The sequence below is a fragment of the Xenopus laevis genome, chromosome 1L (genome assembly GCF_017654675.1).
Source record: "Xenopus laevis strain J_2021 chromosome 1L, Xenopus_laevis_v10.1, whole genome shotgun sequence".
In the NCBI taxonomy this organism is placed as follows: Eukaryota; Metazoa; Chordata; class Amphibia; order Anura; family Pipidae; genus Xenopus; species Xenopus laevis.
In genome coordinates this window covers 176,443,406-176,465,528 of record NC_054371.1, presented here as the reverse complement: position 1 = coordinate 176,465,528, position 22,123 = coordinate 176,443,406, and the positions used below count along the sequence as shown (strand labels likewise).

The window sequence follows — 22,123 nt, the reverse complement described above, 5'->3', positions numbered from 1 at the left end:
CAAAAAAATAACAAGAAAACCGGATTATAGGGGTGGAACAGGCAGACTGGAAGGCCTTCGACTGCAAACACCAGCAGATTCCATCGTCAACCACTAAAATAAAAACCCTTTCAACATGCTGACAGGCCTGTGACACAAGAAGTGGACAGTTTCATGAAAAATAATAAACAATGATAATAGCACCACCGCTTATTGCCAGATATTCTGTTGGGACACCTACATTAAATATTACTTATATAAATAAAATGTCACATAATGTCACAGGCTGATTGAATTGGAAATTGCAAATAACAAGACCATATATAAAGTCTTATGATGGGCCATGTACCTCCAGTAAACTTGCCGCCTGTGTAGGTTTTGAGAACAAAAAGCAATGGTTCCCAGACTGTGGGCCTGGCAATCCTGAGGAGCAGGTGACATTGCCCCGGGGCTCAGCCTGAAGGTGATATTTGTTCTTGATGGATACAAAAGCCTAGTTTAAAGGTCAGTTAGGGAGAGAGTTAGGTTAGACTTTTCATTGTACTAGATATTCCTGGAACAGTACATGATGTTTCTTAGAACAGTGGTTGATACACCAGTGTTTTTATATATCTGTAACCTTTTTGCAGGCTAATGGAGGCCCTGAAGAAAGGTTAATCCTCCAAGAGGGGATTTGGTAGTGCTTTGAGATCTGGTTACCTAAATGTATTTCATCCATACCCTTCCAAACACGCCCCCTCGTTTCACTTTCTGGTACCCAACTGGTAATGCATTTAACAGAAAAGTAGACCCAGGTGGGTAAATTCAGTTTGCAAATGAAGGTACTAGTTGGCTTCTAACTGGGTATGGGTACAGTGCTGTATATATAATAACATAGGCAGTGTGGTCTAGCCATAGATATAATTGTATGATTGTATTAACAAATACAAGTATGGGACCTGTTATCCAGAATTTTCGAGACCTGAGTTTTTTTTGGATTTTCACACTTTAAGTCAACTAGATACTAGAAAATTGTGTAAACATTAAATAAACCCAATAGGCTGGCTTTGCTTCCAATAAAGGATTAATTGTATCTTAAAGGAAACCATTTTTAAAAAGTTGGATAGTTTGGATGGAATGGAGTCTATAGGAGACAGCATTTCCACCTCCTAGCAAGACAATTTGGTACTAAACTGTTTGGATTTATTGCGGTGCATTTAATGAAATACACTATATACACTTGCTTTTGCATTATGGCATTATCTTATATTACAATACTTACTGAATACAGATATCTATTGGCTACCCAACATAATTGTAGAGCTTCAGTGAAACAACAAGAGTAGTCTCAGTTATTACACAGAACATTGTAAAAGCAAAGCCTTGTGCACTAGCTGAGCAAGTATAATTACAACTGAGAAAAACAAAAATACAATAAAATAAGTATATGAATACTATAAATAAGTATAATGCTTTTTTTTTTTTTTTTGTCAAACAGCTTTTTTTAGCAATGCAAATGAAACTCACAAACATATGGCTTTGACTATGTAGCTTTCTAATTACCACTCATTTGATTTCAGGGAGAGATTTTGATCCAATCCTATTTTCTGCCTTTGTGCCCTTTTTTGTCCTGAGAGTTGGAGGAGGAGAGCCTCTATCAGCGTCACTGGAGAGAAATCTGGAATTTAACTCCATGGCTGAGTTCCCTGCATACATATTTTGATCACAAGGTAGAAAAGCTTCACCAGATCCAATTATACCAAGTATGAATTGGTCAGAGATTAAAGCTCTAGTTTCAAGCAAATAGTTTGAGTAGATGCATGGAGGGCAAACTCTATGGTATACTTCTATACCATGTACTGTAAATAAATATATATATATATATGTGATATGACAACTAGTTCCTATTTAATGTGAAAATGCACTCATTTATTTATGTAGTTGAAGATAAGTGGTGTGCATTCTATGTTTCCTTCCAATGCTGTGAGGAATGCCAAGTCTCTAAATAGTTTGCTGTTCATTCTTAGCGTCGCAGGACAAATGTAGCTGTTGTTTGAAGCAAATGCCTAATTCAGATTGGTTTATAGTCTGTTCAAAAACTCTGCAATCCAAACAAGAAGGTATCACTTAAAGCAGATTCCTTGACTGTTCATAAAAATGAATTTAAAGGGGCACTATCACAATTATTACCTTACCCTGCTACAAGGGGTAGGGTAATAAATTGTGAAAGTCAATAGTTTCTCTACAATTACTGAATAACAGCCGGTAGGCACATCTGTGCATAAAAGTGATGCTGGCAACCTCAATTACTGATGTAAAATGCCATGCCTAGGACCTGATGATCTGTAACAGCAAATAGTTTTGCTGAAACGACTGTATTTTCTGAGACAGAGCAGCCAAAAAATTGCCTATTGAATTACCTGATACGTGACCAGCTTTGTTTGTCGGACATATCAACTTACTCATATACTCCCACGTATCCAGTTACTTGCAGTAACAGCCCCAATCACCTGCTGTCAGTAATTTGCACCCAAATAATCATTTGTCAGCGCCTAGCTGTATGCTAAAATCAAGGGTAAAATAAAGTCTGCTGGCTTATAGAAGGATGGTAAAAAGGTAGCTGAAATGTCATGTGTTAGCAGTTTAGTTATGGTACAGTGATTCAAGGCATGAAAAGCAATTATTATGTTATGAATCAGCAAAAAAAATAATTGGGAAACTACTGGGGGAACCTTTGAAGCCACAGATCTTTGCTGCTAAATGGCTGGTACAGAAACAAAAGTCGCTTGTTTCATCCTAATGCTTTGCTAAACTTTAGTTCTCCTCTAAGCTTTTCCTCTCATGTTTCCATGCTTGTGTGTGAATGGTTGATTCTTGGGAATATTTCGTTTGAAAACCAGGATAGTCAGCCGTGGCCTTTATGGGTCTCATAAAGATGCTTCCCAGTTATAGAATAAATGAAATACTTTCCTTCAATAAAAACATTGCACACTTAACAATCAGAACAAGTGTGAGAGTACTGCATGTGTCTAGGGATGGCAGCCTTTAACATCCTCAATGATATATTGTGTAAGAGTTTTTTTATTACGTGGTGTTCTTTAAAATAGTTCTCAATTTGCAATGACTCTTTTGCAAAACAGAGGTTGCAGATATATTAAGGAATATACAACATATTGTATTGTATATAAAAGGGCACTGTTAGCACTACTGCAAATGGTAAACATCTCATAAGCTATACAAACACAGCATTTATGGGTGTCATGGTTCTCAGAGATGGCTTCAGGTATTCATATCATATAACATTAGATGTAGGTTTATCTGGGTAAAAGAGAGTAAATAGTCACTTTGGGCTTTGCAGGTGTTAAAATAAGTCTTTGATTTGTGTGGATAATTACACTTACAGTACTCAAAGCATTTCTGTTTGCTTATATGTGTGCATGCTGCTATATCTTTTAAAGGGGATAATGTACCCATTACTGTTAAATAGACACATATTAGAAGTCACTTAGGAGTTTTATGGCTGTACAAATGCACAGTGCTTCAGGCTTAGTGCTTTTATTTGGGTCAGAACTCTAAGGTAACTTTTGATATCTTTATGTAACAGTAGTGGGCATGCAATTTTGGCACGCAAACGAATGGCAATGCAGGGCTGGAACTAGGGGTAGGCAGAAGAGGCAGCTACATTGGGCGCAATGATAGGGAGGCGCTGGACAGCTACCTCTAAAATGGTCTTCTGCCTACCCCTAACAGGGTTCACACCCCTTACGACCCTTCCTTCCGTCACCCACCCCTTACTTGGGCCCATCTGAACATATATCAGGAGCAGAACAATAGCAAGATGTAGAATGTCTAGGACTATGCTTATGATTGTAGGGGGCAATCTACTGTGTGCACAATTGCGCCAAAATGACATACATGATGATGCCAAACTGCTGATTGCACCTATTTTTGTGCATCAGATACAAGAGGCAAAGGGGAGCTCAGTAACTATCGCTTGCCTTGAGTTGGGCAAAGAGGTACTTGCTCCAAGGCAACCTCCTGTCCCAGCTCCCCCTCCGCTACAGAACTGGCAGCAACCTCCCTGCAGCAGCCACAACCCCCTTCCCCCCTCTGCCACAGACCACTTCCACTCACTCTTTTCAGAGCAAGATAGAGCAGAAGGAGGGGCAGCACAGTGACCAAAGTGTAATTTTCTTTATTCTAATTATGCCCCTGGTTGCACCCTAGACAGTTTTCCTATGCAACCTACCCCTAATTATTTACCTATAGGTGCTTGCTGGTGTGCTATAGGTGCTTGCTGGTGTGCTAATTGAATTGCATGCATTTAATACAAGGATTTTTGTACCCCTATGCCCTGCCCAAATGTTTTTCACAAGTGCAACTTGAGTCCATTTACTAACAGTCATAGATCTTTGCAACTTTTTTTATTTGCCCCTGATTATGGCAGGATTTTTGGCAACGAATGTTGGGTTATATACAGTGGCGTAACAATGGTGCACTGGGCCCCCCTGCAAAAAATTCTTTGGAAGGGCCTGGCATTCACCTGCCCTCCAACAGCCAAACCTCCCAACCTGCCTGGCCATATCCCCTGCTCTTTGACACACAAATAACAGAGCAGCCAGGGAGGAGGGATTTCTTACAGATATAGAGGAAGCTGACCCCACTGTTCAGGCCCTCCCGTCCCCCAGGCCACCCAGCGACTGGTGGGTATATATATTTGGGTGCAGGCACAAAACCTACATCTAAAGAAATAGCGATTTAGAAATACAGTAGCTGCGTTACATAACAAGAATAAAACCTCAAATGACACATAAAACTGGATACCCATATTTCCCCAAATTAAAATGTAAGCACTTTTGGTAGTAAGCTTCAGATTAGATATCCATTTCTGGTAAACTGATAAAACAAACTGTCAAAAGAATCTTTTTTATTTTTGTTTGAAACAGAACAGACAGGAAGCAGGCTCTTGTTACAGAGTGTATGTAATATTATACATGTGCCTTTTTATCTGCCCTCTGTATCTTCTGGGACTTAATGCACTTATTGTGACATCATAACGCACCAGCAAAAATTCAATGTTTAATCCTGTCCCTTCGTGTTTATTTCCTGTGGATCCGTCAATGGACAACCTATAAACTTCTAGATTGTAAAAAAAAAATGCAAGTCTTACTTCCAAGTTATTTTGGAGGGCTGAAGTTTGCCAACCACTGTTATAATTCCATAAGGGCTTAAAGCGAGCACTAGTGGGGTGCAATATATACACAATTCCACATAAATCCGTGATGATGGCACCTCCTTCTTCTGTAATTGGCACATGTGCAGACTGTACTGTGAAGATGGTGATCAGCGAGGGGAGGAGGCAGTTGGTGGTCTGGTGTCTTGTATGGCAACAAACTGAAAAACAGCTCTGAGAAAGATCTCTTATCGGGAAAGTCTCAGGCTCCAAACATGCCAGAGCTTTACTCGGTTATATTTATTGATACTGACAAAAATTGTTTTAATGTTTTAACCAGAAGAACTACCTGCATTTGAATCTGTCTGTTCTTGGGATAACATTAATGATCACAGGACTGGTAACTACAATTGTATGCTCACAGAATGGCTACATTAAATTACATACACACACATATATATATATAACAGTAATGAAGGAGGCGGTGCTTTATAATATGAGTAAGTCTTCCCCTCCTCCTTGAATAACCTGGCCGATTGATGCCTGTTGCTGTTTCTGAAAACACAACTTCTTACACTCCATCAATTTTTCAAAGTCACGCCACATCTTCACTTGTTTCATATTTGGCCCGTGGCTTTCCCGCACTAATTTCTGCTTTTCTCTTAATGCCTATTAGAATAGAACAGTTAAACAAATTATACTGGGGGAAAACACATCACACAAATTAATTTAAAAAAAAAATCACTTTAGTTTTCTTAAAATACCGTTTTCTTCTTTGTAACAAAATTCTACTATGTATTCTCCAACACAGCTCTCATAAGTGCCTGATCTTTACCCAGGGTCAGACTGGGGGGCTGCTGCTTCAGGGAAACTGGGAGGGAGGTCGGGGGAAGCAGCAATAGCAGGTCTGGGTCATCAGGGCCCACCAGCCCAATCTTTACCTACAGTTGTCTCATCGGCTCTTAAATTCCAGTTACCTACCTTCAGCAAAGCATCTCCTGCAGCCTGTAAATACTCACCCATGGTTCACACAAGATCCTTTTACACAACTTAAGTCCCATTTTATAAGCATGGGCAAGTTAAGAGTCATGCAACAGACAGCAGTACCACACAGGTTAGTAGGGACAGAAAAAAAGAGCTAAAGAGCACAAAGGGTGGGTTGGGGGGACTTTGTGGTATAAGGAATTCCTCCTCAGGTGGCACAGAGAACAGAATCGGCCCTCCTTACTAGGCTTTTAAAAGTTATTAACCAGCTACATGGCTCCTAACCTTACCCCTTACATTTCCCATAAGTTATTTACCCACAGGGCTCTGACAAGACTCAAATTTTTACCTGCATGGAACTCACAAGGGGTCCTTTACTATGAACATAGGGATTAAATGGAAGAACACTAAGGGGAGCAAGAGCTAATTGACCAACACTTCTTCCTCTGGTCTGGCTGCAGTCTGCACCTTGTTCTGGAATTAAAAAATCTGGCAGGGTGCAGGGTCATGGGGTGCAGTCCTGCTCTGTCAAGGGCACCCATTGTGCCCTTTGCCATTCTATAACACATCTGAATGACATGCAAATAAGGGTATGAGAAGGGGGTGCCTTCTTGCCTCCACTGCCATTTTTTGCATGATGTCTTTCTTATAGTAAATAACTCCTATAATATCCTAATATGTACTATGTGAGTTACTATTGCTAGCTAGAGGTTACCTGCCCAAGTCCAAACTTAATCTGCATGAAATAACTTTTTGTGTGTTTTTGTGTGTTCCAGTCCTGCAGTAAATGTATAATTATATATTATAGACACTGTTATACTAAACCCTCCTGTGTGGATATTAATTATATTCAATGTAAGACAAATCCCTTCTATCCCAGTCTGAAGTCACTCTCTGCAAATGTTCTGGCATTGTAGTATTTTATGGAAAATGCAGGGGGATTCCAGTACAAATAACACCACAAGAGGTTGCCTTTCCAAGAAGGTGAATACTGAGCTTGATGTGTAAAAGACAGGTGTGATTTATAATTGGGTGCTTAAATAAAGATGGTATGTATGAATAACATTTCCATGGAGAGTGACTTTCCATTATTCCGATGAAACACAGAAGAGGAAGCTCATGTTACACCTGATGAATCATAGTAGGGGTTTCAGCCGACGACACTGCTCTGTTCCCTACCCAGCACAATGCCGGATTCTCACAGTCTGCACGGGAGAACAGTGGGGAGGGGGCGGTTAATGGAACAATCATATGGTTTTACAACTTGGGAAAAGAAAGTTGGTTTATCCAACAGAGGGCATGGGAAAAGACATTATCTAACTAGTACAGCAAGAACTGCTCTGCTCTTGCCGCTGTGGGTTATGATAAAGGCCTAGTTACTATAAATAGAGAGAGACAAAAATATCTCCCACATATTATGTATTATTCTTTTGCTCAACCCTGTTTGGGGAAACACATTAATTTAAATGAATCGTAATGTTGTTACAACAACATACTTTATCATATATATGTTAAATAAAATGCTTGTCCTAATTTCTCATGGCTCTCTACAGTCACAGAGCAAAGGTTTCCCAATGCTGCATTAAACAGCAGGAGTTGCTAAATAGGAATGTGTGCATTTGTGTATTCATGTGTCTCTCCCCATGTCAGGAAAATAGTCCCTGAAACCTGCAGATTAGCTCGCTCAGTACAGTGTCAGCCCAAATGCACCATAACTTTTATGCATGTTTACATAGTAAATTAAATATGCACTGTCCGCATGACCTGCCTTGCATTGCTCTAGAGCTCAAGATGGGTTACATACAATAGCTGTCAGTGAGCAGAGATATTCATGGCAAGTTCAACTCCAATATATATATATATATATATATATATATATAGTATATACTGTATATATATATATATATATATATATATATATATATATATATATATATATATATATATATATATATATATATATAAAACATGCAGGCAGAGCGCACACTATTAGCGAAAAATAGAACCTGGTTACCAGTCCCGAATATAAATAGATAGTGAGTTGACAGCACTTCAAGGAAGTTTTGAGGCAAAGGTTTCAGCAAACAAAATGTTTATTGGTTCCAACGTCTCAGTTCCACACTGGAACTTTCAACAGGGAAAGTGTATGTTCTAACACAGGGAACTTTACTGTTTCTCCGGCTGCTGATACAGTGCAAATCCGGTCATCCAACTGTAATAAATACACACGGAAACAACTGTGCAAAGGCTGATAAAGCTTAAATGGGACATTTACCTCTGCAAAACATATTGTTTTTAAATACCAGGTCAGAAATAACGAGTTTACTTAAATTGCTTTCTATTTTTCTAACATTTTTCCAAAATGTACATTTTGAAAAAGTATTTTCCCCGTAGCAGCTCAACTACACTGATCACCCATCAGTTACAGAGTGATACATTAGTAGTTTTTATATAGAGCCAACATATTTCACAGCACATTAGTTGCTAGCATTTTCCAGTGGAAGCAGAGTCCGCCCATAAGGAACATTAGTCATGCTCTGGTTGGACCAAAGCCTGTTGAACCCAAGGGGAGATTCTGGCTGCAGTCTGCTCATTTATACACACGGTGGGGCTCATTTATAAACAATGGGGGAATTAGTACCCGGGTAATGCATAGCAACAAACCAGTGATTATATTTTTTTTGTTCAGCCAGTTGCCAGTAGAAAAATGAAAGCAAATATCTCACTAGTTTCAAGGGCGTAACTATAGAGTAAGCAGACCCTGTGGCTGTGAGGGGGTCATTGGGTGTATGGTGGCCCGATGAGGCCAAAATAAAGAGCTATTTCAACATATATTGGTAAGACAGGACAACCTCTGGATATGTTGGGGAAGCTAAAATTAATTTTGCTGTGGGGCCCAGTAACACCTAGTTACTCCACTGTTTGGTTTCCATGGGTTACTGCCAAGTTGCATATTTGCCCAGTGTTAGATTCCCACCGTAACTTTTAACTGTGCTCTGCTGTTGGTTTCCCCAACCAGCAGACAATTGTTGGTGGTATAGTGTGACCTCATCTGACATAATTTCTGATGTCACTCTATGGGGGAAGAGCAGACATAAAAGCTCTTTCTCTAGCTCAGATCCGGTTTGGCCCAGGTCTAAATGGGGCAGGTTAGGATAGGTGTGGGGTGAAAAATACCAGACCAGTGTATCACTACTGAGCATAATGCCTGACTTGAAGCTTAAACATCAATAAATGTATACAACTGTAACAGCTGCTTTGGTAGCAGAGCTAAATACAGATTAAAGGGCACCTATCATGTAAAAACATGAGGTGTGGGTTACCAGAGCTGGTACTCTGGGTGGGGGAAACAATAGGATTTTTCAAAAAAAGGCACCAAAGTGAGTGCTTTGCTTCCTGCACCAGGGTAGACATATTGGGGTACATTCATGTGTATTATGATTGAGTGTCCCAGCTTGCTCATTATGTGCATGCATTTAATATATGATCAGGGGATGCATCAACTGAAAATATGTCACATGCAAGAAGTGCAGTTAATCCTGTCGTGACCATGCAGGACCATTATAGCTAGTGAGGTAGGCTGTGGGCAGCTATACAACAATAAAAAAAAACACTGACTCCACATTGCTCTCTCCTATAGAATTCTGGGAGATTCATTCATTCCCACTATTTTTCCCAGTTACTCTGCCACATATTCTGCCCCCCCCTTGGTTCAATGGAGTCAGACACTATTAGCTAACAGACAGTGAAACAGATAGAGCGTCTGCATTCTGACAATGCTCAGCTGTGAAGCTGAAGTTCTGTAAAGAAAGGAAGCATCTTGTCGCTTTTACATTCCTTTTCTGTAGCTTGGCTCATCCAAGTGAGTGGGGCATGATCTGTAATAAGCTTAAAGTGGTGACATAGATAATATTTTTAAAATTCAAGAGCCCATTTAATAGGTAGACCCTCCCTTTCTACAATGTTGTAGCTTTTCTTAGACGGGGAACGTTTTCTGCTCAAAAACACAGTACAGTACCATCTCTAACCCTATATAAGAGCATCTGCCCGTAACACTTAATCTTTCTTAAAGTCAATAATTATTACTCTGCCTGACTTTGGACGAGCCTGCTCTAAATGTATTTGCAATTGGTTTTATCATTAAGTTTGCCTCCAAATCACCTACAGGTGTCATCCTCTGCAGAGAATGTTGTACTGCTTTGCAAAGAGTTACTGGTGCTAGCATTAGAGCAGCATTACCCTGTAGTTTTTCAGTCATGGCCTAGATTTCTTGTTGCAAATGCAGATTAACCTAATGCTGCTGTTCTAAGACAACTTTACTGTGCAATTAACAGCCTCCTGGTTTTCTTGCTGGTAGGCATTCGTTTCCTAATGCCGTCTCACAGCTTTCTGGTGATTTATATTAGTTTGTATTTTTATAATACTGGCTTCTTTATGCCTTTCTGCTGCAAAATAATGGTTTCTTCCTGCCTTTTCTGCTTAATATTAGAATACACCATCTGCTTTGTTAAAGGGGTTGGTCATTGTATGATGTAGATAGTGATATTCTGAGACAAATTGGTTTTGTGGATTTTTATTTATTAGGTTTTTATTCAGCAGCTCTCCAGTTTGCAGTTTCAGCAATCTGGTTGCTAGGGTCCAAATTACCATGCATTGGTTTGAATAAGAGACTGGAATACGAATAGGAGAGGACCTTAATAGAAAGGGAAGTAATAAAAAGAAGCAATAACAATAAATGTGTAGCCTTACAGAGCATTTGCTTTTTTAGATGGGGTCAGTGACCCCCCCCCATTTGAGCGCTGAAAAGAGTCAGAAGAAAAAGGCAAATGGCATTAGAGCTTTTTGAAACCACGATTAAACTCTATTTCTCTAAAATCACAAATGCCATGAAAGTTATCAAAGGATCCAAATTAAAAAAGTACAAAAGAAAACATTTGTAAACCCTGAATTTTCATGAACAAACAAAAGATTTGTACAAAAATAAACATTTTGATCTCCAAAAACATCTAAAACCTCGAAAACAAAGGGAACTTTCACTGACTTCTACTTGACCTTGAAGCTTTTACTTGCCATACTTTTGTATTCGTAGATTTTTATGGTTTTTACACTTGATAAATTATGAAAAAATTGTGGATTAAACAGAGAACAGTACAGTCATTATTTCAGATATGTAGTGTGTTAGAATTAAACACATGTGGCTCTAGCCTAAAAACCTGCTGGACAGCATAAGACAGAGGAAGGTAAGACAATTAACTTTTTTTTTTTTTTTATTTTTTTTTTTTTTAGACGAGTTTACAGGAAACCCACTCATATTGATCAATACATGTTGTTTAACTCCCACCACACACTGGAACATAAAGGCTATGGCACACACGCATCTTGATGGCCATTGCCTTCCAGCGAAGAACCCTTGTCACTGCTCCAATAGAAGTGAATGAAAAGCACTATACTGAATGCACATAGAATGGTAAGAAAGAGTTTTTGCCAAGGTCTGCTTGTCCCTGCTCCATGCAGTCCAGTACAGTGCTGTTCATTCAAGACATCAGAACATTCCATGTGCCACAGCCCTAAATCTGTTGTTTACTGCGCTGAGAAATATGCTCTAAAAAGAAATAAAAATAATATTAATAATAATAATTCCTTAGAAGCCTAAAAAAATCTACCTACCTATCTACCTATCCATCCATCCAAACCCTATCTACCTATTTATCTATCCATCCATCCAAAAAACGCCATCACCCACCCACCCATCCAACTACCTACCTTTCTACCTACCAATCAATCTATCTGTGTTTTTCTTACCTAAAATCCTCTCATAGCAAATACATTTTTCCATGTCCATTATTCATGCACTTTGTTAAAGAAAAGAACATATTCATTTTGTCTACACATTTTCCCTTGATAAAAAAAAAAACTCTTACCTTTCCAAGATTTTCTTGCTCCAATATATTCCTTGAGTACTGTTCCCTACAAGATACAGAAGGTGATAAGTTACTTCATGCTGTAGTAAAGTTGCTCAGAGCTGGGCAATATATTATTTCTCTACAAAGAAGTCTACTCCTTTTGAGATCTTAAAAGTTGTAAATCTGGGACAAATGAGGGACTGCAGGTTGAGCTGTCAAAAGAGGGACTGTCCCTCTGAAAAAGGGACAGTTGGGAGGTTGGATATTGTAGATTTCAAAGCTAATCATTGAGACTGTGTGACCAAAAAAACATCTGCAGAAAGGTGAAATGAGGGAAGGATCACAGCCTTCATCCTTTGTTTAATATCCTAAATCGAGGGTGTGTAATAGTAATCTCTTTAGAATTTATGGCTAAAATAGCATCAATAAAGGGACATGGCAATATTTTTTTTTTCTTTATACTTTTTTTGTAACAACTTTATAAACACTAAAAATGGTTAATTATGTATATTGAAAAGTTGTGTAGAATTACCGAAAAAAAGATTATGTTATAGAATGACTAAAAAATGCAAACCAACTACAAATTTTCTCAGAATATCACTCTCTATATGCTACTAAAAGTTAATTTAAAGGTGAACAACCATTGAAAGCACAAGTGAGAATGACCTCACAGACAATGAGGCAAAGAAGGTCAGAATACTTATTATCTCTCTGTAATTGATCCACAGAAAATAGCTTAATATGATAACCATGAGGATGAGAAGTGGCGAAACTAGAATTAATTGGGCCTCACAGCGATAGTTTAAGGTGCCACTTGGCAACAAGATGTATATTAAAAATGATGGTCAGTCCCCACTAGGCCCCCCCATAGACACAAAGTTCTGCTTTTTCTATAGTTACAACCTTGAGAGTGAGACTGAAAGTAATGCTGGTGGAAGAGAGAATATGTTACTGCTATTTCAGTAGCTCAAACAATTAACCCTGTATGGAAGTTTGGGGCAGCACAGAGGTGTTACTTGACAAACACATTTGCCTTCAGATACCAGAATCAACAGTTAGATAAAAGAGTACAAAGCGTCATGCTAGGACGATGCGATATGGTGCTATTTAGATTACTTTTACTACTATTTATACTTCTGACCTCGGAAAGAATGCTCCATAGCTTCTAAAATGTTCTAAATTTAGCTAACAAAATACACAGTTCACATTTTGTCACAACCAACATGATAGATGCCTTTTTATTATGGAAAATGTGAAGTCATGAAGGGATTATATTAACTTTGAAACAAAATGTTCTCATATCATTTATTTTTTGCCAATCAATGGGTATATGAAGCAAAAGTTAACTTATAGTGTTATAGAATGTCCGATTATTAAAAAAGTTTTTTGTTTTTTTTACAGATTTTTATATGCCCTCCTCTTCTGCCTTATTCCAGTTTTCAAAAAGAGATCACAGACCCTGGCAGACAAAAAAAACTATTGCTCTGTGAGGGTACAAAAGCTATTGCCGCTTTATATGACTTGTCTTTCTCTTATTGAAACTGCTGCCAGGTTGCTATGGTAAACTGACCCTAGCAATCAGACAGCTGCTGAAAATTCCAAACTGCAGAGCAACTGAACAAAAAGTTAAATAATTATAAAACCATGGCGAATGAAAAACTACTTCAAATAACTTCAGGGTACCACTGACTACATTATTATTATCCTTTATTTATATATATAAATCTTGATAAAGGCCCTAATGTGGGCCGAAATGTTGGATGCACAAGTTTGAAAAATAAAATATATATATATATATATTTATTTTTCAAACTTGTGCATCCAACATTTCGGCCCACATTAGGGCCTTTATCAAGATTTGAAAAATAAATAATGATGGTTGACTAATTTTGGAGTGTGGGTCCTTCTGAACTGTATATAATGTTTTGACCCAGCACCCTCATCAACAAAAGACTGGCTCAGAGTGCAAACGTTTAATTGCACACATATAATCTAAGGTCCCTTTCACATTCACATACACACAAGGTCAATTTTATCAGAAATCAAATAACCTGCCTAAAAATGTAATGTATAAAGACTGGAGTGACTGTATGTCTAATATAATAGCCAGAACACTACTTCCTGCTTTTCAGCTCTCTTGGTTTCTGGTGACCAAGCAGTAACCAATCAGTGACTTGAGGGGGGCCGCATTGGTTATAACTGTTGCTTTTGAATCTGAGCTGAATGCTGAGGATCAATTGCCAACTCACTGAACAGTTATGTCCCATCTGGTCCCCCTTCAAGTCGCTGACTAACTCAGAGTTAGAGAGCTGAAAAGCAGGAAGTAGTGTTCTGGCTATTATATTAGACATTCAGTCACTCCATCCTATCTATTTATCCAGTTTTTATTTTTACACTGAACTGTTCCTTTAAAGTTGAAACACCTTTAAGCTTTGTAAAAATTAATTCACCCTATTAACTGTATAACTGTAAAAGTGGTCGGTTTACTCAGGTATCAGGTGCATGCACACACATACGATGTACCTAATAGCTTTTCTGCGGTCCTGTGGGTCGGGAGACACATAAGCTTTCATTTCATCTGCTGCTCGTTGTATCTGTATTTCAACACCCTAAGGAGGAAATGGCAAGACAAAAAGTGAATGATATAAGAATATAATTAATAGGGTGTCTTAAGCTAAGAGAAAGAGAACCACACAAGCGATTGTTGCCTCACCCTCTTCATTAAGTTGATGTAATTATACTGACTCTCTGCTTGGCTGCACTCTTCCTTAAGTCCACGAACTTCCTTTTTTAAGAAGGAAAAAAATATCTTGAGATTTGAATATGATTTTTTGATATTTTTAAAATATAAACAAGTAAGGTTTAAAAATACCCTTGTCTAGAGAACAGTTTACTGTGTCCATTTCTCAAATTCCATACTCAAATGCATGTTATAAAGTGGAAAGGCACTTTGCTATAACCGCAGGGCGAATATTGACCATCTGAAATGTAAGTGTATACTGCAGGGATTAAAGAATAACTACTGTTCTACCTGCCACTATTAAAAATCTCCCTTCTGATTTATATGACTTTATAACAAGTGCGGTTAAAAAAGCCTTTTTCATAAAATCGAAAACAAAACTACTACAGGGCAACTAAACAATAACAAATCAGTCCATGCCATAATCTCATATTCAGCAACTGAAAGGATAATCCAAAATCTTCTCAAAGCACTGTAGCTGATTGAAGAAGCTTCCATCTAAAATTATCATCCCCAATCCCCACAGACTAAACAGAGCTACTCTAATTCATGTTCCTCATCTTTTTCTACAGTTATCCATTTCATATACAAATAGATATCTCTTAACTTTATGGCTAATAAAACACTTATGTATAATATCCTATCGATCCTGACCACAATATCTTTCCACTAGCTGACTTTTTTTCCCTAAAATTTAACCAACTAATTTTACATCCCAATACATTCCATGTCTTCCCATTAAGCAGAAATTAGTTTGAACACAGTTACAGTCTGGTCTCTGACACAGCTTGAAATTGAGCAGCTTCCTGGTTTACGTTCCAATGGAGTGGGGCAATGTTGTCATAGGGTTTTTGTCCTCCAGCCCATCAAAACATTGTCCCGCCCCCTGCGTCATCACTCATGAAGCTGTTTAATTTCAAACCATATCAGAGACCGCCACAGGTAAGTAAAGGGTGAGCTGGAGGAGACCGAAGGAACTTCCCAGTAAAAAAATAATAGCAGTGCTAGAGTTTATGTAGGTATCATATAAGACAAAATTGCCAAAAGTGACTTATTAAAAAAAAAAAAAGTTTCCTGTTAAAACCTGAAACGTGCCACTATCCCTTTAATATTCAGCACAAAAAAATGACATTACTGTCTATGCTCTTCAGAGTTTTGACTTTAGACTTTGCCCCAATGAAAAAATTGAAATATTGGCAAGTTAGTTTATACCTGCTCTAATTTTGAACGGTTACTCTCTAAACCAGCAGCACAGCTGTCATATTGGACTTTCTTGTCATCATGTTCCTGAGTCAGTTCCTAATGAAAAGCAAGCAGAGGTTTGTTTCAAACAGAAGACTGGTAAAGGAAACACATTTTTTTAGCCTGCCTCTTATTTAACAAAATTTTGCTCTGAGAGAAGGATTTGACCTGTGTACACGCAGTCGTTTACAGAATATTAATCTCAGTTTGGTTAAAGCATTTAATCTATTATGTAATAAACAAGCCTATAACATATTTGTGTAGCATGTTTTAGCACAAAATAGAGTGCTTTAACTGTGCCATCAAAGTCCCACTTCACTTTTGGAAGTATATGATTATGAACATTGCTGTTAATGTCAGGCACTATTTATATGGGGACACTTTTCCCCTGGACCAAGGTCCTGAAATGAGGCATTTCCCTGGGAATGGGGACTGATGGGAGCGCTTAACTGAAATTAATCGAAACCGGAACATAACCTGAATTTTGATAGGTCAGCCCTTAAAATATGAGGAACTTTTAAACGACATGTTATTTACGTATATATAAAACAGTTATATTCCTGAATTCTATTTTAAAACATAATCCAGTCTGAAAATATTACAATCCCTCATGGGATTTTCTTTGTTTCGATTTGTAATAGGTTCACTGCAGCAGTACAATGAATTAATTTGTGCATTAGTGGAATTCTATATTTCTTCATTACAAGTCAAGTCACTCTACAGTATGCACCATCCATGACGACAAACATGTAACTATATACTTGTTTACATTCTTTTCACAGACCTGGCATCTCTGACGTAATGGTCTCAACTCTTTAATAACTGGTGCCAGTGCTGACTTTTTCTCTGCTATCCTGGAATTCAATTTCTTTACCTGTCAAAAAACAAATAAATAGGAAACTTAGAGGCAGTTATTACTGAAACAAGGTCTCCTGTATCATGATTTTATGCTTGTCTTGCTGCAGGCAAAACATGTTATTTTTACTGTGCCATCATCTGCTGACTATCCAGCGTAAAAGGATTCCCAGCTGTAAAATCTTCAATAATTTAGATTTTTTTTATTTTACCATTGTATATATCCAATGGAATATTCATTGTAGAATGTATAATCATTTACCTATTATCTAAAAGTGTTACTGAGGGTGCTTGCAGTTTTGGTCTTGCCTGACAGTTCTCAGACCCTCAGCTCAAGCCATACGTCACAGTACCGATATATTACTCTAATTCCTTTACAAGGAACCAGCAAGGTGTCTAGCCTAACAACAACAATTTATGTTTATTATAACCTTTATAGAAAAATGAGATAAAACTATACTAACATAGGTATCCCCCTGTACTAAGCAGAATATAGCATCTCTTAGCACAACTGGCAGACATAGGGAAGCCACCTTTCTAAAAACTGTAATGTTATTATCCCTCTGGGTTTAGTTAGCAAAAAATTACATTCTAAGGTCTATGGTACAGTTATTTAAAGTAGCCAAAACATCTGTTTACATTGATAATAAAAAGCTTGCAGTACAGAATAAAGACACTGTCTTTATTCTGGTTATTAAAGTAGGCAATATAATGTATACTCATGCACTGCAAAATCACCATATCAGACATGTCATCCAGAGTCCTTCCTTTCATTTCATCCACTTCACTCTTCAAAGCGGAAACCCTCTCCAATTCTTCCTGCGTGTCACTGTACCCAAGAATGCCTTTTTTCTGTTCAATTGCTTGCTGCAAGAAACAAAATACATTCAGCACTCCATTATGTAAATTACTGTATTTTTTCCACCTATAGGAAAAATAAAGTGAATCGCATTTACAGTCAACACTCCCAGTTAAGGGAAATAAATCAACCTATTTACATTGTTGTAGTTGCACCCTGCTGCCATGTTGTTTGCCTTGCTGGAGCCCCTATAAAAATGCAATAATATGCTATTATTATTACCAGTAGGGGTGCTGTTACTGGGTTAGATATCATGTACAAGGCATCAGGGTCAGACTGGCGAGCAAGATGACAATTTGGTCTGTATCATGGTATGGTATTTAGGTATGGAACAAAGAGGTGAAACAGATGGAAGGACATATCATAGTACTCAATCGAAATATGTACAGTAGTTCAGCATTAAAGTTTTTACAGATTAGAGTAGTAAAGCTATACAATAGTCAGCATGTGTTTATGTTATGGACTGCTATTCATATTGGCTTGCAGGTCAGATTGGTTGGCAGCTGCTCATTCTTGCATGCAAGAGCTGCATTGCTTCAATCTGATGTTGTATAATAAAAGTGTGAAGAAAGTGGGAATTTGAGAATTCCCTGTGGAATCTGGTGATATTTACATGGAATATTTTAATTACAGCTGTTTGAATTATGTGCATGCTTTGTTAAGCTTGCTACATTTCATTTGCATATATTGAGGATCCTTTCAGAATATATAACAATATTTTGGTAAGAGCTGTAAACTATGTACCAAACTGAAAATAACATAAAAAAAACCACAGTGTAGATAGAGGTGCATATACTGTATATGCACTAAAGGTTGTTGTGCAACACTTAATGAGACTGGGAATTTCATGTAGTATTGTGCAGTATTTTAAGTTGTGTTTGGCATCTCTTCAACTTTTGAGTGCCATACTTTGTTTTATCCACTCCAATAGTTACTGCACACATCAATTATCTCTTAACACTTTGGCTTTTTATCATACTGCAAATAGTCCATTTTACTATTAATCCTCTCTAAAATATTACGGCTACTTTTCAAGTGGTCCCTTGCAGTCATACGAAGAAGTAGTGCAAGAAATGCATTGCATTTCCCTGACTGACTCATCATGAATATGTTTGTATAAAATATGTAATCCTTTCTACCTACCTTTGCTAAAGAGAAAGTTCTGTAGCATACAGCTTCATATCAAAATGTATAATTGTTTTAAAAATTGTAATGTGCACCAAAATGAAAATATATACAGTAGCTAACCCCAAATTTGCACTAATATTTACCAAGTAAATAATAATTTTAAATTAGGAATGAAGCCTGGTATTTTTCCTTTCTTGATGGATCTATTTTCAAGCATATAAATTCAGTAGCTTCCCCAGACAGACACATCTGTTCCTGGAGAGTAAACAGATGATTATTTAAGGAACAGAGTTTGTCATTACCAGCTGTTGCTGTATATTCTCATGTCGTTGTTTCAAGATCTCCTCTGTCCTCTGCAAGACACCATTCTCAGCACTAAGTTCTGCCAGCTCCTGCCGTTTTTTCTTATAGACTGAGCTTTTGAATCTTAGTTTGCTGACATAATGTTTAAACTGAAAAAAACAAGAAAAAACAACTTTTAGTAGGACATGCTAATATCTAGAACACAAAGATCAATGCAAACCAAGCTGACATTTATCACAATTGTTTTGAATTCAGTAACAATATGCTATGCCAACATAAACAAGAGAGACCATTTTCTGTACATGGCATGAACAAGAATTTAATATATAAATTTAGTCGCCAAGTGCATACCCATATTTAGACAGGTCTAGATGTAAGCTAGGCTTTCTATGTCCTCTTGGCCTCCACATACCTATTTATGGAAGTTTTTTTTAGGATTAACCAATATTCTCAACAAAATTCACTGGTACAAAACAGGCTGGTGTGTAGTTATACGATTGTATTGCGTATCTATGTAACCCAGAATCCAATAAATTGTGAAGAAACAGATACTCTTATGTAGAAACTGTGCTGCTACATTCTTTATTTAAAAGGGTTATTCACCTTCCAACACTTCAGTTACATTTTTCTCAGATCACCATCCATTCACCAGAATCGATGTTACTATTTTCTATTTGTGACTGGTTTTTTTCTCTAATACTGAGGTCTAACTTATGTTATGTCTTTCTCAATCAGCTCTGGAGGGGGGATCAACGACTCTGAATTTAGAAATTGTTTGAAACTGATACATTAGTGGATACATTTCTTATCTTTGTCCCTGCTGAGCAGAATCCCCAGTTCATTAAAAGCCACAGTAATAATTGATACAATGGTTGCTAATTTTCCACAAATGCTGCTAATGTAGCAAATTGTAACAGTTTCGAATCTGTGCCTGGATTACTGAGCTGCCAGACTGAAACATCAGGGGGGAGCAATATTAAACTTTAGGCTTCAATTTTGGAAAAACAGTAAAAAAAAAGCCTTTATTTCAGGTGAACAATTGATGTGGAAAAAGGGTTTGAAAGGGGAACAACCCCTTTAAAACTGATGTGTTGTAGAATGTAGCAGCACATCTCTGCATCAGAGTATCTGTTTCTCTCTCCACAATTTATTGGATTCCTGCATATCTACTTTGCTCTGGGACATAACGTTTGGTGAACAGATACAGGCAACAACAAATTTACAACCTGTATTGCTATTTGCTAATAGTTATTCCACTGGATGTTGAGCTAACTAATCCCCCAAAATGAGCAGTTGAGGTTGATTCAGGAAAAAGTAACAAAGCAAGTTCCTGGAAACATTTAAATAAAAACTATTCATGATGAAAATGAAATTACTGACAGGTGCAGTTATGTGCTACATGCAAAAATGCAAAGATGTTGGCTATGGCTCATAACACATGTACAAGTTGCTCCTCTGATGTATTTCTGCCAGCATAGAATTGCCTGTCACCACTCATGCTGTGTTGAATCTTCGTCACAAATTTCAGGAATGGAATCCCTTTGCAGAAACCAGTTATCCAAAAAGCTACAGAAAAGCCATCTCCTACAGAGTCCATTTTAAGCAAATAATTCTAATTTTTTTAAAAAAAAACAACAGTAGTTTGTACTTTATTCCAGCGAAAATATCATTAATTCATACTGATGGCAAAACATTCCTGTATGGTATTATTTATGTTTAAATGATTTTTAGTAGACAAGGTATGGGGATCCAAATTATAGAAATATCCCTTATATAGAAAACGCAGGTCCCAAGCATTCTGGATAACAGACCCTATACCTCTCTATATGTTACTTATGCTACATTAAGAATACAACAGTTCCCAGAGTTCCTCTGCTATAGGTTAGGATGTCATTTCTTGTGTGTGATGCATGTAATTGCCTATTGGTTCTAGTTGTTTTCAGACCCTAGTTTCCTGTTCCTGTGTTTGATCCTCTCATACTATAATAATAGTTTCCCATATACAGTTAGGTCCATAAATATTTGGACAGAGACAACTTTTTTCTAATTTTGGTTCTGTACATTACCACAATGAATTTTAAATGAAACTCAGATGCAGTTGAACCACAGACTTTCAGCTTTACTTCAGTGGGTTTAAAAAAAGATTAGATAAAAATGTGAGGAACTAAAGCCCAATCGCTTCATTTCAGGGACTCAAAAGCATTTGGACAAATTAAAAAACTGAAAATAAAATGTTGATTTCTAATACTTGGTTGAAAACCCTTTGCTGGCAATGACAGCCTGAAGTCTTGAACTCGTGGACATCACCAGATTCTGGGTTTCCTCCTTTTTGATGCTCTGCCAGGCCTTTACTGCAGCGGCTTTCAGTTGCTGTTTGTTTGTGGGCTTTTCTGTCCCAAGTTTAGTCTTCAACAAGTGAAATGCATGTTCAATTGGGTTCAGATAAGGTGACTGACTTGGCCATTGCACTTCTTTGCTTTAATAAACTCCTCGGTTGCTTTGGCTGTATGTTTTGGGTCATTGTCCACCTGTATTATGAAAGCCTCCCAATCAATTTGACTGCATTTAGCAGACAGTATGTTTTTGAACACCGGAGAATTAATTTGGCTGCTTCTGTCCTGTGTCACATCATGGATAAACACTAGTGTCCAAGTGCCACTGGCAGCCATGCACGCCCAAGCCGTCACACTGCCTCCGCCATGTTTTATAGATGATGTGGTATGCTTTGGATCATGAGCTGTTCCACACCTTCTCCATACTTTTTTCTTGCCATCATTCTGGTAGAGGTTGATCTTGGTTTCATCTGTCTAAAGAATGTTTTTCCTGAACTGTGCTGGCTTTTTTAGATGTTTTTTTTAGCAAAGTCCAATCTAGCCCTTCTATTCTTGCAGTGCACCCTCTGTATTTACTTTCATGCAGTCTTCTCTTTATGGTAGACTTGGATATTGATATGCCTACCTCCTGGAGAGTGTTGTTCA

At 37.7% G+C, this 22,123-nt stretch overlaps 1 protein-coding gene across 3 annotated transcripts in view; it reads right to left on the bottom strand.

Moving 5' to 3' along the window:
- Window positions 1-4,870: 4,870 nt before the first annotated feature.
- ift81.L (intraflagellar transport 81 L homeolog) overlaps window positions 4,871-22,123 on the bottom strand; it is a 64,389-nt gene continuing 47,136 nt past the window's right edge. For 2 of the 3 annotated variants that reach the window (XM_018263343.2, XM_018263334.2), the window contains exons 12-19: window positions 19,145-19,294; window positions 17,594-17,722; window positions 16,785-16,874; window positions 15,971-16,057; window positions 14,732-14,803; window positions 14,542-14,627; window positions 12,037-12,082; window positions 4,871-5,800 (exon numbers count right to left, since the gene is read on the bottom strand). In XM_018263343.2, coding sequence (XP_018118832.1) covers window positions 5,621-5,800; window positions 12,037-12,082; window positions 14,542-14,627; window positions 14,732-14,803; window positions 15,971-16,057; window positions 16,785-16,874; window positions 17,594-17,722; window positions 19,145-19,294 — 840 coding nt within the window. In that variant the 3' untranslated portion in view covers window positions 4,871-5,620. Of the gene's footprint in view, window positions 5,801-11,000; window positions 11,718-12,036; window positions 12,083-14,541; window positions 14,628-14,731; window positions 14,804-15,970; window positions 16,058-16,784; window positions 16,875-17,593; window positions 17,723-19,144; window positions 19,295-22,123 lie in introns of those variants that run through there. The other variant, XM_018263351.2, reaches the window with a different exon arrangement.